The sequence below is a fragment of the Aythya ferina genome (genome assembly GCF_964211825.1).
Source record: "Aythya ferina genome assembly, chromosome: 8".
Classification (NCBI taxonomy): Eukaryota; Metazoa; Chordata; class Aves; order Anseriformes; family Anatidae; genus Aythya; species Aythya ferina.
The window spans coordinates 33,301,018-33,325,685 of record NC_140304.1 but is presented as its reverse complement, the minus strand read 5'-3'; the positions used below and the strand labels follow the sequence as shown (position 1 = coordinate 33,325,685).

The following is a 24,668-nucleotide window of genomic DNA, read 5'->3' as shown; positions in this document are numbered from 1 at the left end:
TCTTTCAAAATAAACCCCAATAACAAACAAATAATTGCAACATTACAGTTGCCTTGGGCCTTCTTGGGTTTAAAATCTTATCACTGATGAACACTGTCCCATAAGAATATTCTGACTGTATCAGGTAATGATTGCATAAAATCTTTTATATGGATAATTAGTTCCTTTTTTCTTTCCTGTATAGCTAATACTTATTACTAATGCAGTGCATGTTATTTCACATCTGATCCACTCTTCAGTGACACACAGAATCTGAATTTTGCAACTTAATTTAGTTAACAAACATCTCTCTCTTGTTAATCTATTTGTCTTATTTTAAAGTTCATCAGAATATTTCTCAATGGAACATTTCGATGCTGCTAAAGGATATAAGGATTTGATTAAACCCAGACTGACCACTTAAAATAGAAAATTGAAAGGACCACCAAAAGTGAAATATTCATATGAATGTTTTATCTATAGGTGTTTCAGAATAATGCAATTTATTCATGGATGTGTGTGTATTTCATAAGTACTAATTCACAACCCTTTCTCCTAAAAACAACAAAATATACATTTTAAAGAAAATGAAAGTAAGATGCATAGAGGAATTATCATGCTGTTGAGCACCTCTGCAGACACCAAGAAGAAAAATTTCAAGATAATTGTTTCCTGAAATTATCCTAGGGAGATATAGATACTGCTTATGCACAACACTACATTTCTGAGTTAAAAGAAATCCAAGAATAATGAATCTTGTGTGGTACATTTAGGCTGAAAAACACCTTGCGTAGAAGAGTATAAAACTCTGAGTTTTCCCTTGCCATTGAGAATACCTTTTGTCATGCTTTTAATTTTTCCTAGAGGGGATGGAACTGACACATAGGAACCATCTGAAATAAAAGAACAGAATGAGTTTTACAAAATTCAAAGATAGTATAAGCATACTGATAAGTATACAGATAAATTAACAAGGCAATGGTTGCTTAAAGAACAACAAGAACAACAAAACCAACACCAGGACGAACATACATTCAAGTATTCACACACAAAAGATTGTGGCATGTTATATTGCTGCATTGGTCAAAGAGAAGCTTGACATGAGCTGGCAGTGTATGCTTGCAGCCCAGAAAGCCAACTCCCAAAGGAGGGCCACAAAAACGATCAAGGGGCTGAGAGTTGGGGTTGTTCAGCCTGGAGAATGCTCAGGCTCCAGGGAGACCTTATAGTGGCCTTCCAGTACCAAAAGGGGGCTACAGGAAAGGGGGAATGACTTTAAACTAAAAGAGAGTAAATTTAGATCAGATATAAAGAATAAGTTCTTTACTCAGAGGGTGATGAGGCACTGGCACAGGTTGCCCAGAGAAGGTGTGGATGCCTCATCCCTGGAAGTATTCAAGGCCAGGTTGGATGGGGCTTTGAGCAACCTGGTTTAGGGAAAGGTGTCCTGCCCATGGCAGTGGGTTGGAATTAGATGACCTTTAAGGTCACTTCCATACCAAACCATTCTAAGATTCTTGAATGTGATTTGCTTATAGCTTCACTAAACTCTGTAGAACAATATTGAATTTCAGTAACATTAAGAAGGGCCAATGTAGCCTTTCATATCAGATAGATTTTGTAAAGGTACTTAGATCATATTAACAAATTCTGACAATTGGGCTGCCAGTAAGTTGGTCTGTTCAGCTCATTAAGTAGATATTTCAAAAGACCTCAGCTTTGTTTACCAAAAATTTCATCTCATTTTTCTACTTAAACAGGAGCTGAATTCTTTTTAACAGTCAACATTAAAAGTCCCTCTGGATGTTTTAATGCCAAAATGGATTTCCAATGCATGAATAAACTTGGTCCTCTAAAGATTTACTTGAACTCGATATGTACAAAACCTAAACCTGGAACAAGTTAAACTACTCTGTGGATGTGGAAAGGTAGGGAGGAGAATGATCCTGTTGCTGACTGTCGGGTTCTTCCTATTTACATGACAGGAAGTCAATGACCTGGACAAGCTGCAGTGTATAACATATTTACCTTCTCCATAGGAAACATTCTCAAAACACTGTAAAATGTTTTATCTATCTGCTTGAATTAATATTCTTCTTGCCACTTGCCATACAGATGCCAATGAGTAATTTTGTAGCAAGAAAGGGTAACTAATTCTTCCCAAGGGTGAATTATGTATCTAAAGATATTAAAAAATATGAAAGGGACTGAGCATGGAAATATACTGAATGCCAGAAATCAAATAAACATCAGAGGTAGACAACAAAAAGAGAATAGCTAAACAAGGCATTAAGGATGTTAAAAGCTATGAGTAATGATTACTGGGAAATGATCATCTCAGCTTTTAGCTTTTCTTCCTAGCAAGGAATAGAAAGCGACAACTCTATTTTCAGATAAAGGAAGAATTTTGACAGAAAAAGGGGATATATGACATGTGGAAAATGGGGATTCTTATGACACTAGTTTTCTTTGTGCCATGCAGAATAGATCCAATGCTCCTTCGCATTGGTGGAGCACTCCCAAAGACTCCCAGTGGTCTTTGGATCAGGCCGTTTGTTTAGCAATTAAAGGGATTTCTCAGACCATACCTCCCCCAGGCTGCGAATATTCATTACATGGTGATTCATCTTGAGGTCGTTTATAATGCTTCAGAAGGGTCACAATGGCATCATGACCTAAAGAAAGAGGGAATATAAGGATTTGTAGGTAAACTCAACAGTCACTTTAAAAATCAATTTATATAAAATCAGGGGATTAAGGAAAAAAAAAAAAGAACTGTGTCTCTAAAACATGTAAGCAAGGATGCAGCAATGCCAATCTAAAATTTAATATAATTTTAAACTACAGAAATACTGGGAAAATACCTAAAAGCAAGCATGTTATTTTGAGCTCACCTAATACTAACATGTGATACACGGCAATAGAAAAAAAAAACAACAACACCTGCTACAGAAATATATAAATGGAGGTTGATCGATGGAGGTTGATTGTAGTCTTCAAGAAGCCTTAGAATGGAAACCAATGCCTGAAAATATTTCAGTTATGGTGTCCCAAACTGGACAAAATGTTTACACTATATTGCTGTAGACATTTGCTATACTCGTCATTCTTCTCGCAAAGAACCAGAGGTCTGTGTGCACACAATATGCTGAGTCTCTCAGATATCTGATGTACAAAATTCTGCTAGGTAATGTTCAAAAATCCTTTCTAAGCCTTTCAAAGCTCTCTTTTCATTTATTTATTTATTTGTTTCTTTGTTTATATATTTTTCTACAGTATTTTTCGTACAAAATATTTTGCCAATATCAGGTTTCTGAAAGGCCCTTAAAGTCTACTGTTTTACTTCATTACAATCATTGTCATAATAAATAGTACTGCAATGGTTTGGAGGATGGGGGAACGTCCCAGAGTCCTCCAAATATAACTTGTATTTTTCCCCATTCCCTAGAAAACATACAGAAAAAACAGCATTTTGGAGTTCTTGTTTTGTGCTCACTGTGAAGGGTTGGGCTCAGCATTGCTTATTCATACACACAAGCTGGTAGGAAATGTTCCTGATTGCTGATTACAAATACGAGAGCAGGCAAGAAGAAAAAGACCTCATGCTTTTGGAATAAGGTCATGATGCCAAATGATCATGTACCAAATGCTTTCTTTAATTTCAATAGCTCTTGCAGCTCCATTTAATTGGAGCAATTTCCTGCCTGCTCAGTGAAAAAGCAGAAAAGGTAAGTTAAGCTTTTTTTTTTTTTTTTTTTTCCCTCTCCTGTTATTAGAAACTATGTTCTCCAGAAAAGATGTTCTGCTGGTTCAGAATGCTGCTAGGAACATGAGCTCACACCAAAGAGTGTCAGAAGAGGAACAAGAGGAACACTCCTCGAAAACACAGGAAATTAATTCAAGGACAGGTTTCTACAGATAACACCTTTATAGACATCCAAACTCATAGGATGCTTGAGATAAATGTTTGAAGTGTTAATGATTAAATTAACATAAATGCTAGCCCAAAGATGGAAACTTCTTCACCAAAGCAATTAAGAGACTACTTAAATATCCTTTCACAGTCCATAAGCATGGCAATGCCAGGAAGAATAAACTGCAGTGTAGTCCGCATAAATACATGGCTGTTGAGCACTGATGGGATTCCTTCATAAACTGGCCCAGCATGGGTCTGTAACACGGGGTCCATCCATCAGGAGCAAACTGCTCCCACCCCATTTCCCCGTGGGCAGCAGCTCCCCCAGACCTGAGCTCCGGCCCAGGGCCTGCTCCTGAGGGGGCTCTCTATGGGCCGCAGCCTCCTCCAGGCCACATCCACCTGCTCCACCGGGGGGGCTCCTCCACGGGCTGCAGCGTGGATATCTGCTCCTCTGTGGGACACCATGGGCTGCAAAGGATCCTCTGCTCTGGCACCTGGAGCAGCTCTTCCTGTCCTTCTTCACTGGCCTTGGTGTCTGTGGGATTGTTTATCTCGTGTTTTTCTTGCTCCTCTCTAACTACAGTTGTGCAGCAGATTTTACCTTTTCTTTATTTTGCTCTCCCAGAGGCACAACCAGCATTGCTCACTGGATCATCTCTTGTCAGCAGTGGGTCCCTTTTGGAGCTGGCTAGACATGGCTCTTTTCTGACACTGGGCAGCTCCTTGTATCTTCTCACAGAAGCCACTGCTGCAGATCATCCTGCTACCCATCCCTTGCCACATATACCCAACACACCATGCAGCTGACATATCAACAGTATAACAGGAACCATGGAGAATACTCTGCTTTGAGCCATATTTGCAAGAACTGAAGATTGCTAACTCTGATGTATTGTTCCTTTTAATGCCTCCTTCATTAATAAAATTAAATCTCTTCATGTATGTCCCAGAAGCCTTTCTGAACAGGCTGTTTCCTGTTTTAGCAGCACATAAATACTTCTGTCCTTGACTTTGTGTTGAAGTAAACTCATGTTCAACAGAATATCTGAGAAGATAAAAATAAGGGCTTGTTTTTATAACCCTTCACGCCGTGAATTAGAAAGCAGGTGGTGAGAGCTCAGTCTACAGGGCTGAAGGGTTATTTTGTGCTCTTATCTCCTGTCTATACTGTTCCTATGAATTTTGTAATGAAAACCAGAAAACTGAAATACCTTTCTCATAAGCCCACATCAAACACGTCTGCTCATCCTTTTCTCCACTGGACCTGCTGGGATCACAAGCTACCAGATTCATATCAGCTCCATTATCCAGTAAAAACTGTACTAGACGAATATGACCATGATAGCAAGCACAGTGTAATCCTAGAACATCAGAGAAGCATGGTAAGCATAACTGTCAAAACACTATAGTAGGACTTGCAGCAACACATATAAAGAACAAACTAATTTACCTGATAAAGGAATATATTATGAAACAAAAACCTGAGGCAGTAGATGGAAAAATAATGCTGCAAGAACCAATCTATTGCCTGCTATACAGAATGTCAACATTTACTCTACCACCTACAAATCACATTTAACAACTTTGCATGTGAGGAAAAACAAGTAGAAGCAAAGAAGCCTTTTTTTTTTTTTTTTTTTTTTTTTTCTTTGCCTGTAGTAGAGACATGGAGGCATGCAGCCCTTCAGACACTACATCCTATATTCACCATCCCTAGCAGAATAATACTTTGGCCCAATTCTTAGACCTGCTTAGAAGTCTAACTATGGGAGAATCACTTTACATCACATTTTACTAGTCATATACAAGCTGGCATATCCTCACTGAACTCTTACCATTTTTAAGCCTGTTTGAAAATATATTTTAAAAATATTCAGATCTCTCTGAGAGGTAATTGGATGCTGATCATTGAATTACCATGTTAGTTACCTTGGAAATCCTGAGTGTGTATGGCAATTTTTTTTGGTGCTGGTATATGCACTAATACACAATAAAGATGAGGATGTTACCTGTATGTCCATCTCTTCCCTGGTGATTTATGCTTACAACATTCTGGTCAAGAAGAAATTTCACAAGTTCTATGTTCTTTCCATAGGTACAAGCACTGCAAAAATGAAAGAAAAAGTGAATGCTACAGTCCATGAGAGGACAAATACTTTGTGTAGCTAAAGATTTAAAAAGAATTACAAAGAGATAAAAATGACGTAACAGAATAAAAGATCCTTAGAAATGCAAATGCATGATTAATCCACCAAAGCAAATATGTTCATGTCTGTTGTTTCATGAGCATTCTAATTATTATTGTATAAATTAATAAAATCAGTTTTTCAAAGTCCTCTTATATAACACTTTGCAGTCTCACAGCATTGTAACCAAACTGTGTTCTACCACCTCATTTCTAGTTTAGAATATCTAGAACCCAGAAGGTTTCTGGGAAGAACTACAGTCAGCTTCCAAACTGGACAGAAAGAGGAACTATTATTCATATAGATGTTGGTGGACCTGATGCTCTTCCTACATTTCCTTCCCTGCCTTGCTCCTTGATCACAGTCTGGTTGTACCTCTTAATCCATGTCCTCTCCTGTATGTCAAGACATAAACGTAATATCCATGTTGAGCTCACTTTGTTCTTCACCTGGCTGGTGAGATGCTTGTTATTTCAGGTGTTGCATTGCATGCATCTAGAAATGCTATTCTATTGACAATGGTATTTTAAATATCTCACCTGTGGAAAGCCGTTTCACTGAATATATTTTCTTTAGTGAGACTTTCTGTTCCTGAGAGCTGAATTATTTCCTTTACAACTTCAAACTTTCCATTGTAACAAGCACTGAAGATGAAGTCAGTAAAGAGTTGTTAACAATGCCAACTTTTTAATTAGGTCCAAGCTATGTAAAACAGAGCTTCTCCACATGACTCACAGATGTAAAGGTGTGTCTCCATAGATATTAACCACATGTGGTTGAACTTCAAAACTGCTCTGGAGTAAGAATTTTACAATTTCATGGTGTCCAAATCGACAGCAGAAGTGCAGAGGAACATGATCTTCGTTGTCCTGAGCATTCACTGTCATTTGAGCCAGAAAGAAACCAAACAAAATATTTTATACTTAACATAACTTGTTCAGAATATTCAATAATACTTTATGTCTATTGCATATACATTATGAAAATCTCTTCTACTAAAATATTGTTTTATATATTTTTTTGTTTTGTTTTGTTTTTGTTTTGTTTTATATTTTTCCTAAATAAGTGTTAGGAAATTAAATTCAAATTCAAGACTCAAGACTTGATTATCTATAGAATACCATGTTAAAGATGATTTTTAAAAATATCTTTTCTTACCATCAGCTTTGCTTCCCTCTTCCATCAAGAGCTTTGTAATATTGAGAAAGCCTTTGGCAGAAGCTAAATGGAGAGGTCTGTCTCCAACTTCTCCACTTGCATTCACATCAGCTCCAAATTTTAGCAAGAGATGAGTTACCTAATTAGTTCATCAAGATTAATTAAAATATCATATGAAAATAAATCTTTTCACAAAATCAGATGTGATTATTTTTTCAAAGTGGTTTATGGCAAATAAAGAAACTAATCTTTCAGACCAACATACGAGGAGCTTCGTAATGTTACTGGATGATGAGGTGCATGTATATGAAAAGAAGGATCTCAGGAACACATCCATGGTTCACACCTTGCTGACATTCAACCACAGAAGTGGAACGTTTTCAATCATGTGAATCTAGTCTCTGTTCTTTCAAAAGCTTTTCCTATAACTCTACAATGCACTCCGAGTAACATGTCACTGAAATGAAAAATACATTCTACCTAGAGCTCATCTTTTGTAGCTTGAAAATGGCCCAGAGTACATGCTTTTAGCCAAAGAAAGGTATGGGGAATGACTTACATAAGCCAAAATAGACCCATTATTACTTTTGACATAAGAGAACTATTCAGGGCAAATGAATGGATTGCTACATTAACCATGTATGAACAACACTTCAGTAAAAGAAGAGAATTAGAAGATTGGATGTCAGCTTTGGTCAGTTTTTGAGACAGTGTTTCAATAAGTTCATGGTCTGCGTGAATGAAACAAGCACATTTGAACTTGTTATACGCACCATACTTCATGAAAAATCCATCTCTTTATATTTTTTTCCATGAACTTTAAAGTGTCCATAATTAAATTAGTGAATTTTAAGGAAAACCAATAGAATTGCCATTCAATTATTAGTAGGTAATGATATTCACCTCCTTAGAGAGACTTAAGATAGTGTACTCACATTACATTCCTTATGAAATCTCTGAAATGTGGGATGAATAAGAGTCAAATTAAATGTGTCTATGGGTCCAAGCCTGTTATAGGTTAATGGAGCTGTCTAGATAATCATTTGTTTCAAGAGACCCAGAGGGAAGATACCAAACCAGGAACTGACTTCAGTACATGAGCTCTTTTCATGGTAGGTCCCTCTTAAAGGTAAAGTAAAAATATCTAACAATAAACCTGAAGTTTTCTGGAGTATTCCAACACTCAACTTTCAGAAATTGCTCCACTTAGTTACCTGTTCATGCCCATAATATGCAGCAATATGCAATGGGGTGAAAAATACTGCATCCTGAACATTCACATAAGCTCCATGCTGCAAAAGAATATCAACAGCCTAGAAGGAAACAGATAGAAAATTCCAGTTAGAAGCACTATATATATGAGGTCAGCTAGTAAAACAAGATTTCTAATCCTTACATCACCAATTTAAAAGAAGCAAAAAGCCCTAAACAAGCAAGATATAAAAGTGAAGAACTATGTATAAAGTGTAAAAGTGATTAATTTACAGTACTTTATCTGAACACTGAATGTCACTGATGCTTTATAGATTAGCCTGAAGATGTTTGCCAGTAAAAAACTTGATTTGCAAAGCCAAAGGCACAGAAACGAGTCTGTCCTTTAATTTTCTTTTAACCATTATGAACAAAGAGCAGTAAACATATCAGAGTTTCCAGAAGTAAATAAAACAGAATGAAAGATCCTTTTAAATGTAAATGCATGCAGGTAAATCCTCAAGCATAATTCCCTCATTGTGTAAAGATTTCTTTGTATTTTAGAAGATAATAGCCCTTTGGCTTCAACATATAACCTTAAGCATTTTCTTTCAAATTATCACTTTTTCAACTTTCAGGAGACCAATGTTGTCATAAACAGCTATTAATCATCAAACACTGGGTTTCTGAATAACTGTCAAAATAGAAGTCTGAAATGAAACTGCCTTGAATTATTTATTGAAGCTTAAAAAGCTGCTAATCTTTCTTTCTTTCTTTCTTTCTTTCTTTCTTTCTTTCTTTCTTTCTTTCTTTCTTTCTTTCTTTCTTTCTTTCTTTCTTTCTTTCTTTCTTTCTTTCTTTCTTTCTCTTCCTTCCTTCCTTCCTTCCTTCCTTCCTTCCTTCCTTCCTTCCTTCCTTCCTTCCTTCCTTCCTTCCTTCCTTCCTTCCTTCCTTCCTTCCTTCCTTCCTTCCTTCCTTCCTTTCTTCCTTCCTTCCTTCCTTCCTTCCTTCCTTCCTTCCTTCCTTCCTTCCTTTCCTTCCTTTCCTTCCTTTCCTTCCTTTCCTTCCTTTCCTTCCTTTTTCTTCATCACAAAGAAGGGGCAATAGCCAGCTTATATGCTTATAATCATACCTGTATGTCCTCATTGAGACTTCTATTGATTATGTCATTTAATGCCAGCTATGGTGATGCACATTTCTGTCAACTTGTATCTAAGCTGAGACCACCAAACCATTTCACACACGCAATGATGTGGCCGGTCCTTTAAATCCATGTCATTCTCAAGTACTCAGAGAACTAAAACCTGTTACTACGCAATATTAGTGTCCAGGGATTATTCCTTTACACAATTTAAATTTATTTTTTTTTTTCCGTATGACTGACAATACTTTTTCTGTGTGAGGTCCATTCCCTGACATACTCAGGTTTGCCTGTTGCTAATTGATTTTAACTATTTTGTTATGATGTCAGCTGTAAGCCTCCCCTTGAAATAGCACCAAAATCCAATTCTGTTTCTTCAAAACCCAGGGACCTCAATAGGATAGAAAAAGGCCCAGTGGATTACAGAAGAGACCTAAGTGTTTCAAGGACTAAGCCCTTATACTGAAAGCAGACCAGGGGAGAAGACAATTGCTATATCTTTTGTCCTGTGGAATTATTCTTCAGCACCTCAGTACTAACAGGGAATGCTGGACATCTTTGTCAAATAGCATTCTTCAGAAACTAAAATATCCTGGGAGCGTATGTGGTGGTACAGCATACTAGGCAGGGATAGACATACTTCCGATGGGAATGGGATAAACAGTGAGCATCATTCATGAATTAGATTACAAACAAGTCCCAGAAGCTGATGCTTACATTTGGCTGCTGTGGTTTTGCTCCAGGAACATATGAGATCTGAGCACATGCAAGTAAGCAGGCAGAAAACAGCAAGAGGAAAAGGACTCCCAAATGAAGGCAATCCTGGAGATGAGAAGTATCCTAAGCAGCCATAGCCAGACTCTGTGTCTACAGAACTAAAAACTAAATTGTCAATTTAGATCTGTAGTCAATATCAAAGTACAGATTAAAAGAAAAAAAAAAAAAAAAAAAGAAAGAAAAGATAGAAGAAAGATCTTTAACCCTTTAACCTCTCAATGCCTCAGTGTGACTGGGTGCAGTCAGTACAGAGCTATCAGTGCAGATCTACCAAGTTTAAGTCTTGCCTGACCAGCCTGGCTGTGCTCTGTGATAAAACAAGTAGGTTTGTGGGTGAGGGGAGAGCAGTGGCTAAATGGCTAAATGACTTTTAGCATTTATTTTGACTTCATCATGGCTTTCAACAGTACCTCCCAAATATTCTTGTATCAAAATTGAGATGTTATGGTATAATTGGATGCAAAACTAGCAGGGTAAAAAAAATGGTTGAATAATGGGACTTGGGGGGCATCAATTAAACAGTTGAACTCTACCTCAAAGCTAGTATCAAGTGGAGTACCACAGGTGTCTACAATGGGACCTGTCCTGTTTAACACTGTTAATAGTGGTCATGCCGGCAGTAATGGACTGCAATCTCCTCATGTTTGCAAAGGACATCAGATTACGGGGGAAGAATTTGGTGTACTTAATGGCAGTCTTGCCATCCAGAGGGACCCAAACAGGCTGGAAGAATGGACCAACATGACCCATATGATCTTTTGTTTTGCTTCTAGTGATGACTGCTGTAACCAATAGTTTTATTACATAATTGTTAAATTGTTCTCACTTTCCAGGGACAAAAAAGGAGACTGGAGAATAAACAAATATAATGGCATCACTGAAGTCCAGAGCAAAATACCTATTAAGTGGCATAGTTGACCTTTCATTTATGTAGTGGCATGCTTACACAGCCTTCTGCAAATATCATGCAGAACTCCCACACCTGCAGCCTTGGCATCAGAACACTACAAACCAGTGATCACGTACTCATCGGTGCTGGAAGGGCAAGGACATTACTTCAGGCAGTGATAAATGCAAGTCTATGCAACTAAGTCTTTGAAAAAAGAGCTGTTCATAGGACTATTTAAAAAACATGACCCTCAGCTTGCATCAAAATCCCATACAGTGAGTTTAGCCAAAACTAGACACATGGTATCGCACTAGCAGATCTCAGTACAAGACTCTGCTTTACAAATATGACGGGAGGCAGCAATTAAAAACAAACAAATAACAACAACAACAAACTCAGCTACAAAAGGTACTTGTTATGAATAGCTCTTTTAGGACACAACGAGGCACTAAACTTGTGCTGATTAATAAACTAAGTTAACAAGTACAGGGTATGGGGAGGAAACCCTTCCACTTCAGAAAATATTATGAGATAAAAAGACTATTTTAAACAAACTTTTTACTAGTAACACATTCTATAGAATAATTTGAAGTCTTGAAACTCCATTAGAAAGTACAATTTCATTAATGATAAGATATATCCTCCAGGTGAAATATAATTCCTTAAAAAAAACATTACCTAGTTACAAGTCCATATTGGAAATACTAAATAAACACTCCATTAAAAACTAAAAAGATCATTAAAGGGTTAAGTTTCTGGTTAGCATCTCCATCATGTCTTGCACAAAACAAACAGATATGGTGTTTTTTAAACTATTTTAGTAATAGGATACACTAGGAAGAGTTCCATTAAATTATTACAAAAAACCACCTTTATGTCTACTTGAAGGGAATGACATCACATGTGAGGTTAGGGATGTAATGCTGCAAGGTAAACACACATCCTTTCCCATTCTCAGCTTCAGTTGTGTACAGGCATACGGAGGAGCCTAGTTCTTCCATCCCAAAACTCTAACCTTCAAAATATGAATTATTAGCCAGCCCTGTTAACATGCTTCCTCACTTGCAGACAAACAGATGCTATAGATTGATTTGTCCCCTGATCACTGTTAGAGTTGTTGACTGAAACACTGAAGACTGACAGCTTTTTAATTGAATTCTTTGGTGTCCATCTGTAAATTGTCTTAACCTTCTTTCCATTTAATTTTCATCATATACACAGGCTCTCTACAGAACGCAAGGTTTCTTCAGACTAATCAGAGACAGTAAGTCAAAGAAAGAAAATCTAAATGGTCTAGATTAAGAAGTATTACAGTTCCTCAGCTGAACTTCAGTGGCTACCCTCGTACATTCTTACACCAGGTACTTACATGTTGGCAGATTTCTTCAGATGGTATAGAAAATTTCTAGAGTTATCATTTCTCCAACAAAACTGTTTGTTTGAAAAGAAATGTCTTATCTCCATTTCATTCTATATAAAATTATTTAACTATTTATAGCTACATATGTGTAATAAACAGTGTGTACATCTGTATAATCTGACTGATAATGTAGCAGAAGAGATGGCTTTCTTTATATCAGTAATCTCAGTAACTGTGGTAACTTGTGTATTCATAAAACATACATTCTTTCTTGCCATGCACATACGTGTAAGTTCTTTTCCATTCAAAACTACAGCCACTTTTTGTTCCAGTCATCCAGCCGAACTCTTATATTGGAAGTGCAATTATAAGTCTACGACATAATACTAAATTCACAGCTTAAAGCTGATTATTATTATCATCTATATTTCCTTCTTCATAGTTAATTACTTTTTTCTTGCATTTCTTGCTTATCTCTCTTCAAAGAAATCTGATGTTTCTCTCTTGTTGAATTAGTCTAGCACTCCATAAAAGTCAAAATTTACCAAACAGATGACAAAATCTTTGTTTGCTTAAAGGACCCAAAGAAGATAAAAATTAAAATACCCACATTCATGCATATGTTTAGAGTAATAAACCCTTCATTACCAAAGTAATTTTGCACACTCGGTACTTCACAAGGTTAAAAAAATAATAAATTACACTGAGTGAGCTGTTGCCAGGGTGACAGAAGTGAGACGTAAAAAATGACTGAACTGAGGTGGTAAATGAAAAGAAAACAGTTTCATGACTAACAACATGTCTAGAAAGGAAAGGGCCTGATTATAGGTATTCAGGGAATCTCATCCCTCTCTTCATTCCTGTACTCCCCAAGAGAAAGGCTTCTTGGGACAACAATGGAGATGGAAGTCTCCAACTGACAGGCGACTTACCAGTATGGGTGTCTGAGATTCATGCTACAAATGACTTACCCTGATAATAGTTTTCTCTGTACTAAGCCAAAACAGCTCTAAACTGAGAATGCCTCTCCCCTTTCGAAGTAAAAATGTCAGAGATGTGGAGCAGAGCCTGTGAGACCTAGCAGAGGAAATAAACCTCTTTTATTGTGCTTCTTTCACACTCAGAGGGACAGCATTTCTAAGCCTCAGCCCATATCCAGGTTCAGGAATTCTGACACGTATGAATGACAATGTTTCATCATGTATCTATTGGTTAATGCTTCTGATATTTAAAGCAATGTTGTTTATTGCCAAGATTTTAAAGATATTTTTATTAAAGTAAGAGATGTACAAACAGATCTAGGCCCTTTGGGCATATATGTTCAATGTAAAAATCAATATACAGATATGTTTTTCCCCCAAATGTACAAAAATAAATAAATAAATAAATTAGCTATACTAAACCAATTCTGAGTTTTGTTTTGAATAGTATCAATCTCAAACAAAATGACTTCCTAATCTTGGCACTCACTCATATCATTTCCTGTACACAGGAGTAGAAACATACCTCATGATGACCAGCTATTGTGGCAATATGAAGGGCTGTCAAGGCTCCATATCCAACTTGCTGAATATCAGCTCCACCATGCAGCAGTGCTGTTACTAGTTCTGCATTGTCCTAAAAGGTATGCATGTAAAACATCATTTCTGGACTCAAGTATCAAACATATTCACAATATCAAACACATTCTTCCAAGTATAACAACAGCAATGGGAACTATCAAATAATAGTGATAAAGTCATGCTTGAGAAAACATTAACACATTTAGTTAATAATTTCTCCTTTAAAAACAGTGAAATTAAGCACAGAGAATTAAAATGATTGGTCTGGTGGTAGAATTAATAGGAGAAGCCACACCATTTTTCTCACTATTACTTGTTCTAACTGAACCAAACAGAGCTATCATAATTTTTACTTCTTAGGGATCTATCTTCCATCATCATCCAGCCCAGAGAAGAGACTTCTCCAATTTATATTCACTGTTTGCAAAGGAGAAGTGTACACAATGTAAGGACAAAAGAGAGGCTAAAAGCTCCAAACTTATTGCTCTCTTTCTCCCAGAAATAATCACTAAATGAGTTCAGGCCAAGAATGAATCAATGCCAGAGAAACAGCAGTTAAAATATGCCTTTGGAAGTATAATATTTGTTCATACTGAAGTGGTTTTCCTATTTCCAGGAATTATTAGGAATTTATTTTTGATAATAATGGACAGCAAAAAGTTCATATCCCTTTTCCTATCAAATAGTTTTAGACACAGGTTGCATGTTATAAGTTATAAGGATTGAACAACGTAGTCTAGAATATAAACTCCTAAATTTGATCTTAGTTTGCTCTAAAAAGCTAAATGCTTTTGTAGATCTGGAGCTAGTCTGTAGATGGATTAATTTTCCAAGATGCTCCATCTGCATAATAAGAATCATAACAACCCTTTTGAAAAAGGCAGTCTTTGCTCTGTTCCTTGCTACTGGTATTGTTGAGTCTTAACAGATGAATATAATGGTGAAGAAAATTAGTATTACATTGGCACATGAAACTTGAGGAAGAACAACAAAAAAGAATCAAAAACCAGAGAAATTGTAAAATAGAGTCCTTTGAGATTATTTCTATTAATAGCTATAGTGTTAAAAATAATAATCCGCTATCCTGAGATGCATTGCATAATTTAATCAATATTTCTAAAGCAACATCATATCCCCATGGATGACAGTGCAAAAATAAATGCTGATTTCCTGTACATGTGCTCTGTATAGGTTATTTTCCTGTTCATTGGAAATGTGAAATTGATATTTTCACTAGAAGTAGCAATTAAAGAGTTCAACTTGAGAGTTCAGACATCTCAAACTGCTCAATTCTGATTGCTTTTCATCAATTCTATTTGAAGTAGTTTACCTTCTATTCAAAATAGTTTACCTTGTAAGCTGCCAAGTGCAGAGCGGTAAATCCATTTCTTGTTAGTCTGGATGGACGCAGTCCTTTTAGCATAAGAGTTCTAATATGTGATTTGTTACCTTTAGAATAAAAATCGGAAATCAAAATTATTTACAGAAAAAACATGCAGGTGGAAGTAAGGAACATCAGTGTGAGTTTGAAAGCAAAGAGAAATAGGTAATAAAAATTTTGCACCCTTAAAATTGAATTAAGCACCATCTCCTTACACACTGGGACCTGGCCGTGAAGTGGCTTACTGTTCATACTTCAATAAGAATTGGTTAAGGAAAGTTGAGCTTCTAAAGAAACAGAATTCTCTTTTAACATCCAGACTATGCTACAAAGAATTCCATTAATTAACAGATGCTTCCAGAAGCTCTGTTTTCTCGGACGCATAACTCTACATCCTTTCAGAAGTGAAGCTTTGGTATCCCTCTGTACACAGTATTATTATAACAATGATACTTCTGATGGATGATAATGAATACCAGCTTGAGAAAGTAGCTTTATTCCTACTTTTCTGATGCAGTGATGATCTCAAAAAATGTTTTTCCTTTTGAATAATCATGACTATATTTAAGGACAATGTCAGCTGTAATAACTAAATGCTCACATACTCTAGCTAATTAATTAATAGTGTATGTTTTCTTAAACTTCCTCTCATCATTCCCACCAGTTACTCTAATGTTACCAAGTACTGATGTCATCTTTAGATATGATCTTGTACTCTCTAAAATTAAGAGTAAAGATCCACTTGGTGTTCAACAGTGCAGGATCCAGTCCTCCTTGATGATAACATCTAACTAAGATTGAGCAAATAATTTATGCATATTATTAGTACATATTTTGTGGAGCTGAAATTTTAGGGTAAAATTCTCTTTGCTTGTCCCAGCAAATGTAAAAAGTGCAAAATTGTTCATGAACTAATGGCTCACTAGGTGGATAACAAAGGAACAGTGTGGGTTAGATTTACACACTTAATTAAATTACACACTTAACGTGCATTTGTGAACATGCCAGAAGACATCATGCATTCTTTTCTTGCATACCCTGATTTGTTATCTGCAAAAATCCTATCAGCTGATATTTTTCAACAGAGCGTTTGAGTTATTCTTTTTATCACTTTGATATAAAATACATATATATACATTTTACTAGAAAAATGGCTATATGTTGTATAAAAACACATGTAAAAAATAAATAAATGTGTTATGTATTGCAAAAAAAAAAATTAAAACTAGCTCTCTATCCTGAAATCTATGTCATGTACAGAATACATAATTGTAGAAAATACTACCTGATGAATATGGATGGATTAACTAATGAATATAGTAAGTAATTTTGAAATAATTGAACATTTGTAATAAAATATGCCACACTATCAATCACAACTTCTCTTGGACTGAAGAATCAGTTACAACAAGGTTTGGTGTAACTTGATTCAACCAGCTTGGCAAATAGTGTTCCAATACTTGTGGATGCTTATCCAAGTGTCAGCAATGACAACACAAAGAAGGAAACTGACTGAAGATAAAATCTTCCTGACAGTTATTAGATAGAACAAATAATAACCAGGTAAATAAGATGCTTAATAAACATATTTCAGATACATACCCCCACATATGCAACATAAATGAAGAAGAGAAAGGCCATTTTCTGTGCGGTAATTTAAATTGACTTTGCAGAATGCTTCATCAGAGCTGAAGAAAAAGATTTTTACAGATTACTGTTTTCATCTTTTAGCATAGTTTCTTTTGTTTGGAAAACATTTAAAGGGAAATCTCAGTGGAATTTTGTGGAGACACAGTGCTGAATTTAGACCCAGTTTGCACTCTGTAAATATAGAAATACTTTACTGATATCAAGTCAGTAGTCCAGAAATATCTTTCAGTAAATTAAGTTAGTGGCTAACTTTGATTGTTTTCTGAACAATAAAAAATAAAAAATAAAAAGCTTTTCAGGAAGTAAGTCTATGTTCTCCAAAAGATATCTCAGAAACACAATAAAATCATTAAATATTTATATTTAAATATTTATATGAAAGAACTACAGAAGCACATACACTCGTTTAAATCTTACACATGTAGCTGTAACATTATTAAGAATCATACATAGGCTTTTCATTTCTGATAGCATTGAATGGAGCTGTCAGAATCCCCAGATTACTACTGTACATGAATTACCAGCATTTAAGGTCTGGTTTCATCCAAATCCAGTCCTTCCTCTGAATCAGAAATACTGGGGCAAGAGAAGGGGTATTTGTTTTGGGAACATTTGGTATTTTCAGACATGCTCAAGCATCAGCAATTAGGAGAACCAAGTAGTAGGTTTGTCTGGGAATCTGAAGACCTCAGTGGAAGTTTAGGAATTCTAGGTCTCCTCCTAATTCCTTTCGGAGGACACAATTGCATGTTTTAGAGAAATGAAATTCTCACTTTTTATTTTTAGGGTGGTCTTCTTAGTAAATCATTGCTTTACTAACTCTGAGATATAGGAATAGGACAGGGGCAACTTTTATACAAGAAATGACAGGTGCCATGCTACTTGTAGATTGACTTTTATAAATTTACTTTTCACTATTGCAGCTGTGCTTCCCTGCGCTCCCCTCTCCCCTCCCCCCCAAACAATTTACCCATTGACGTGTATATATTCCCTCAATGTAAAGTGGGGCTAATGACATTTCTTTCCTCTGCTGGGCTTTGAAAAATTTGTTTTATTTACCTTCCAAATCTTTCATGGCAGGGATTTTAATAGCTACTTATTTGATTTCAATCAGGCAAATTAGCATCTTCTACTTATCTTCTAACAGCTATCCTGTTTCTTAGTCCTAACTTCTTTTAATAAATAAAACTTACTGGGGAGGAGGGAGGGGGGAATCACTTATTTTTTCTGATACTTCAGAGAAAAGAAGTTTTCAGAAAATAACCACTGCTACTGTAGAAAACTTTTTTTTTTTTCTTTTTGTTTTTAATAGGCCAGTTTTGGATTACAGATATTTTAGAAATCTGTCTGGTTCCTGGCTAATAATAATAATAATAAAGCCTTGTCAGTACAACATAACCAGTGTCCACCATTTCTCTGAGCAGTGCTCTTTATCTAAGAAGAAGAGTTTGGCTGATATCTTAAAGAGACTTGCTTCAGTTGGCAAGATGGACCGAGAAACTCTGCTGCAACGGATCTACTAGCCTTGAAATTGCTGTTTCTTGTTTCTTTTATCTAATACAGGAATTAAGCACTTTCACCTATATGCTATATCTCTATATGGTGTATCTCAATTTTGAGTGTATCGCAACTGTTTTGCTTTTCTAAAATAATGAGTACTCTGGCTACAGTTTGTGAAGATAATTACTACTAAACAGGCTTAAAATTAGGGAAGTGCTGAAGTATCTTACCGGATCACAGCCAAAATCGTCAGCATATAACAAAATCAAGCCCAATGACTTCCTTCAATTAACAAGCTCAAACAGTGACAGTTATTCTAGCTGAAATTGACCAAGATGCATAATTTGCATCACCTTATCTATTTATTTATTTATTTATTTTGAGTTTGTGATGTATTCTGATTAGAATCCTCTATTTTTTCAAGTTGCTTTGATATCTGAAATTATTTACCAGATAATTTTCTTAAATTAACTTATTCATAGTCAATGGGATGGGTGTTTTCTCTATTTGAGCTTTTCAGGTGATGAACATGTAGGTATGTTACTTTGTTGGGTAAACACGGTTATTAGCATGTGATGTCCTGAGAAAGTGACTGCAGTTATAAATTTGAAATTCACTTCTGGAAGACAATTTGCTTAAGTGTTTAAGATTTTTTACTTAATTCCTGTTCCTGACTAAAGAAACACACAACAAAACTTAAAGTACATAATAAAATTAGACATACCATTAAACCTAATTTGTTTACAAAACCATATAGATGTTTGCTACAAAATGTTGATTTAGTAATTAACAGCCACTAGTTCTGGTACTGTCCTGAGACTTTTACCCACAACTGTAAGGACATATTCCAAGAAATACACTAAAGAACAGGCTCCTTCCATAAGAAAACACATGAACCTCAAAATATTGTTTAATAGCAAATACTCATCTGAAAGGCATTCATAAGCAGGTTTCCTGAATATTTTACCTAAAAACATGCTTCAGTTCTGCCAGCTCCTTTTCTTTGATTTGCAGGTCATCTTCTAATCGTTCTATGATTATAGCATATGATTCACTAACTTTCTTCTTCCATTCATCTAGCAACAACAAAAAAGACCGACTCGTGAAACCTTCAAAACATACAAAAACCAGGAACTGAAATCTGAATGTACCACTAACCAAAACACTAAATTTTAAACACACAATTGTACACTATTTCATATATTTTTCTATTGAAGTAAGAAAGTTTAATTACAATGTGACAGCCATTAAATCATTCTTGCTACAACCCACATAGATACATATAGACCGATTTCATAGACAGCTAATACATATGAATCCTTATCAGAATAATTTTTAATTTGTACAAAAAAAAACTTTAACCATAGGTTGCATTTTTCAATTCTTATTACCTAAATCTTAGCACAGACACACAGCATAGAAAGACCAAAGTTTTAAGGTTTTTCTAATGAATTATGAGTTAAATCAATACAATAAATTAAGCTAATATGATCTTACATGATAGCACAAAGACTTTTACAGACTGCATATATGATTTGGATTATTCAGTGTAAACTAACAATATAACACCTTATCCGTGAACTCAAGAGTAAATTAGCAATGAGTTATTTCATCAAATATGATTTGTTTCTTGTAGATGGAGGTATGGTATATTGTATTTAAAAAAGCCAACATTAATTACCAGTACAAGTTTGGGTTGGTCTAGATTTATAATTTCCCATTTGTTCAATGTATCTTCTTTGTTTCAGCAAAGTCTTGCAGTAATACGATTCCTTGTTCAAGAGCAGTGACAGTCCCACTGAAAAATACTTTGATAGTCTCTGGCTAAAAATAAACCCTGCGCCAAATGGAATGTCATGCAACAATGACACAGAGCAAAGCAGTGTGTGCTGTCAAGTGTAAAAAAAATAATAAAGGTACCTAATCAGCTTGTTTAAATATCTACTGTCTGTTTCAACAGAAATATTTGTGTCCATCTGTCGAATACCTAAAACTGGTGGGAAGGAGGTGATTTGCTCCCAGTTTTGTACGGAAAAAGGAATTTATGAAGCTGACTCCCAAGCATACTTTCAGGATCCCCAAGGCATGCTTAGTTTAAAGAGGCTAGAGATGATCTCAACTCTTAACATTAAAATGTATTGTAACATACAGAATGGCTTTGGAACTTCTGGGTATTATAGTCATGAAGTGTAAATTGTATCATATCAGAGAGTACTGACTTCTTGCACTTAAGTAATATTTGTACATGTTGCTATGCCAAGAAAGTCTCACTGAATTAAACTACAAAATGAGTTTGCTGTCAGGAATTCAGTATGTTTACTTGGCATTCTTCTGTCCTTATGTAAAGAACCACCACAGAGTTCCAGCCCCTTCACAACCACAGGCAGCATCAACTCTACAGGCTAACATGTCCATCAGACTGCTAATGAAAGACTTAGCCTGGAGAAAACTAGGCTGGTACCTCTTTCAGACTTACTAAGAATGAAGGAGACTCCTGAGTTTGTTGTGCTGCGGTTCCTGCTCCAGATAGTATTTCCCCAGAAATGGAGGAGGAGGTATCTGAGCTGCTTTCCTCACATTCTAAGTAGACCATGGACAAGGCAGCTGAGGGCCAGGATCTATATAAGTACATAAATAAATGCTGTGCTCAATCTAATTTGTCCTGTTTGTTAGTATATTAGTTTGCACACAATGTCACAAAAATATAGGAAAAAACATGATCCAGCTAGGTTGAACAGTGAACAGAGCTCAACACAAACACAAACAAACCGTGACACAATGAATCTAGACTGTGTGCACATATGATTCTTCCTCTTAAGAACCCAAAGAGAAGACTGATTAATTACAAAATAGAATTGCTTTTCACTCACATAAACTGTATCTCCTTGGTAATCTGGTTAGTTCAGGTGTGCTCATCTGTTGTTTATCCCTTTCATATCCATTTACCTATGTTTCCTATCAAATGGAACCACTTTAAACTCATTTTCTCAGCCCATTTTAGGATTTATGCTGTTTTCTGTATCTGTCTCTTTTCCTTCTTTTATTGCTTTTTAAAATGTATTTGATATATACATTATGTATGTGTATGTTGATATATGTACGTATATATATATGCATATATATGTTTAAAGTCTGTTGATTGACCTTGGCAACTATTCTGTTTAGTTTTCTGTTAAGGATTTCAGGCAAGAAGATATGTAAATATAATACACATACATAAGATCTTCAACTTGCTGCATCCCTCTATAAACAAACTTGCACTTCTGTGATAGTTCCTGACACATCACGAGCTCATCCATTTATTTGCACTGATTTACACATAAAACCATGGATATATTTCAGAAGACTTTGAACTGTTTTGACAATATGCCCTGTGATATGCAACCAAATATTTGCAAAAAGGCACCAGCCTCTTAACTGATACTCCTCATCCGGTTGCCAAGCAACCAGAAGAGCTGTAAATACAGCACAGCAAAGGGTGTCTGCTCTCCCACTGCTTTTATTAGCTTAGTGATGTTTGTTTTTCTTCAAATTTCTGAAAGGCAGCCATGGCTGTGCAGCCCAAGACAAGTTTTTGGCCACCTCCCCTACCTGTTAGTGTGCTATGGTAAAAAGGCCTGCCAGGACACCCCAGCACACATCTATTTCCATGGTCTGGATTAAGGAACTCAGTGACAAACTTTTTTTCTTTTTACATTAATGGAGGTTTCTGAGCATTTTGTGATTCATTCATGCAGGACACTTTCAATCTCAAGGAATTTTGCCTTAGATTGTCAAATAACTGGAAATTTGTCAGCTCAGGTAGAAATCATAGGATAGTCTGAAACAGGTCCATGGCAGCTCCTTGGCCCAGGGATCCCACTTTGTTGGCTGGCTCTGGTGCTGCAGCTCGTGCTGCCCATGGGGGACATCCCAGGGCTGCTGTCAGCGCCATGCACAGCACTGCTGTCTGCAGGCCTGCAGCTGATGGGCCACTGCTAAGAGGGAAAAGGCTTTTAACAGCAGCTAAATGCAAGGCAAGGCAAAGTGAAGCAAAGCCAGAAGCATAAAGGTGAGGTGGGAGGTGAGGTAAGAAGCCATGGGTTGAAGAGCAGAAAATGCATTACACTACAACAGCATTGTAAAGTAATAGCATTTAAATTTCATGAGACAGATGTAAAATTATTGGCTTTGAAAGATGCAAATAACTGGCATAGTATTTGTTCTCTAATTCTTTCTACATCAGGAAGTTAGGGAAAAAAATAATCATCAGCTTCTATACTATACTTTTATTCACTGTTTGCAAATGTGAGTACGTGAATGCTCATTCATAGAGACACTGGTTGAGAGTAACTCATATGGATGCTCAGGGAAGATCAGCTTTTGACTGGAAACTACAGCAAGGGAGGATAATGCGGTGAGGCAGTGGAGTCAACAAAACCGTTTAGTTCATCAGTATTACACTTCTGAAAACAATTAACTGGTGAATTCTTGAAACACTCACATCATTGTCCCTGACAACCAGTTGCAGAATAATTGAATATCTGGGTAAAAAGAAAAATTAAAAAATGCAGAACCTGTTAACTATTTGCAAACAACCAAAAAAGGAGTAACTACATCTACTATTGTGTTAGGCAATTAACATGTATAATTAACATGTATACAAGTAGCACTAATATGTCAAAAGCAATTTTTTTTTATTGTATTCAAATGTAATATTTACAGAGTATTCAGGTGTACAAATTCATTTGATTGTTTTTTAGAGGTTTTATTTCATTTTGCCTGTATGTTTGGAATGTGCAGCTGTCATGTCCAATCTCACAGGGTACTATGTGCAAAATTCTTTTTCCATTTCTGGGTTTAAGTGTCCTTCTTAGGGAGGCACTACAGGATGAAGTCTTTTGAAATTATCGTTATTTCAAATTAATTAGAACATATTCATATCTATTATTTACTTAAAGAGGCTGTAAGCTGCTCCTGTACACTTCCATGTAATTTTGGTAACATTCAGATGTCACAGAAAATGAAATGGACATTAAAATAAAACATGTTATTACAAAAATAAAGCAGAAGGAGCTCTATAGTCCACATAATGAAATGGGTGTTTTACAACAGCTTCCATGTGACAGTGGATTAAAAGAAGTGTACAGAAGACTAGTACTGCTATTTTTGTTATCACAAAACTACAGTGGCATTTGCACAGGGATTAATCTTCCACATGCGCAGAGAGGAGAAAATGAATCTATTATATCAGCGATTTAGGAACATGAAGCTGGAAATGCTGAGCAGCACTAACTCCTTGTCCAAGTTAAGCACATTTCTTTTGAGATCCAAATGATGGAACTTTCTTTCTTAACTCAGTTCCCCAAAAGTTGCCTTCCCTTGTGTTCTTTTTTAAGCGCCCAATTGCTCTGATTTCAATTTCCTGCCTAAAAGCTTACTGAAATAATCCCCTTCTCTCAAATTTCATAATATAATAAATACAGTATGGCTAAATCTCTGTCGATTATAGCATGCAGACAGGGAAATCATTAAGATGATGTTCATTATGAGGCCTATTATTGCACAACAGAGCAAAACTAATTGAATAAAGAAAGCTGACGAGTAAAATGATTAAACATTCATCCAGCCTCAGTTGTTCTTCAGGATAGATGAAGACAGGTGGTGATCTAGAGGCCCACAGAAATTCTGCATCCAGCTAGGGAACTCAACAAGCTTTCCTCAAAATTGAACTCCAGGTTTCAATAGATGCCTCCGGTCCTTATAAAGTTTTACCTGTCATTTTCAGTATTGTATCCTTTATTAATCAGACTGGAGGAAAATTGTAAGCCAGGATTCCACAGTAAGTCATTTTCTGAATCTGGTATTAGAAACCAGCAATCCCTGAATTACAGAATCACAGAATGGCCAAGGTTGGAAGGGACCTCTGAAGATCATCTAGTCCAACCCCTCTGCTGAACATGATAACCTAGAGCACATTGAGCATGATGGCATCC

General features: G+C 36.0%; 1 protein-coding gene across 1 annotated transcript in view; it reads right to left on the bottom strand.

The window, feature by feature from the left end:
- The window catches only part of LOC311440486 (serine/threonine-protein kinase TNNI3K), a 60,407-nt gene extending 39,840 nt beyond the window's left edge, over nt 1–20,567 (bottom strand). Inside the window, exons 1-13 of the mRNA XM_084527487.1 lie at nt 20,375–20,567; nt 19,661–19,769; nt 17,146–17,231; nt 15,514–15,611; nt 14,107–14,217; nt 8,457–8,555; nt 7,243–7,381; nt 6,820–6,964; nt 6,624–6,728; nt 5,908–6,002; nt 5,110–5,259; nt 2,568–2,654; nt 816–872 (exon numbers count right to left, since the gene is read on the bottom strand). Coding sequence (XP_084383613.1) covers nt 816–872; nt 2,568–2,654; nt 5,110–5,259; nt 5,908–6,002; nt 6,624–6,728; nt 6,820–6,964; nt 7,243–7,381; nt 8,457–8,555; nt 14,107–14,217; nt 15,514–15,611; nt 17,146–17,231; nt 19,661–19,769; nt 20,375–20,414 — 1,321 coding nt within the window. The 5' untranslated portion in view covers nt 20,415–20,567. The remainder of the gene's footprint in view (nt 1–815; nt 873–2,567; nt 2,655–5,109; nt 5,260–5,907; nt 6,003–6,623; nt 6,729–6,819; nt 6,965–7,242; nt 7,382–8,456; nt 8,556–14,106; nt 14,218–15,513; nt 15,612–17,145; nt 17,232–19,660; nt 19,770–20,374) is intronic.
- Between the last annotated feature and the right edge of the window lie 4,101 nt (nt 20,568–24,668).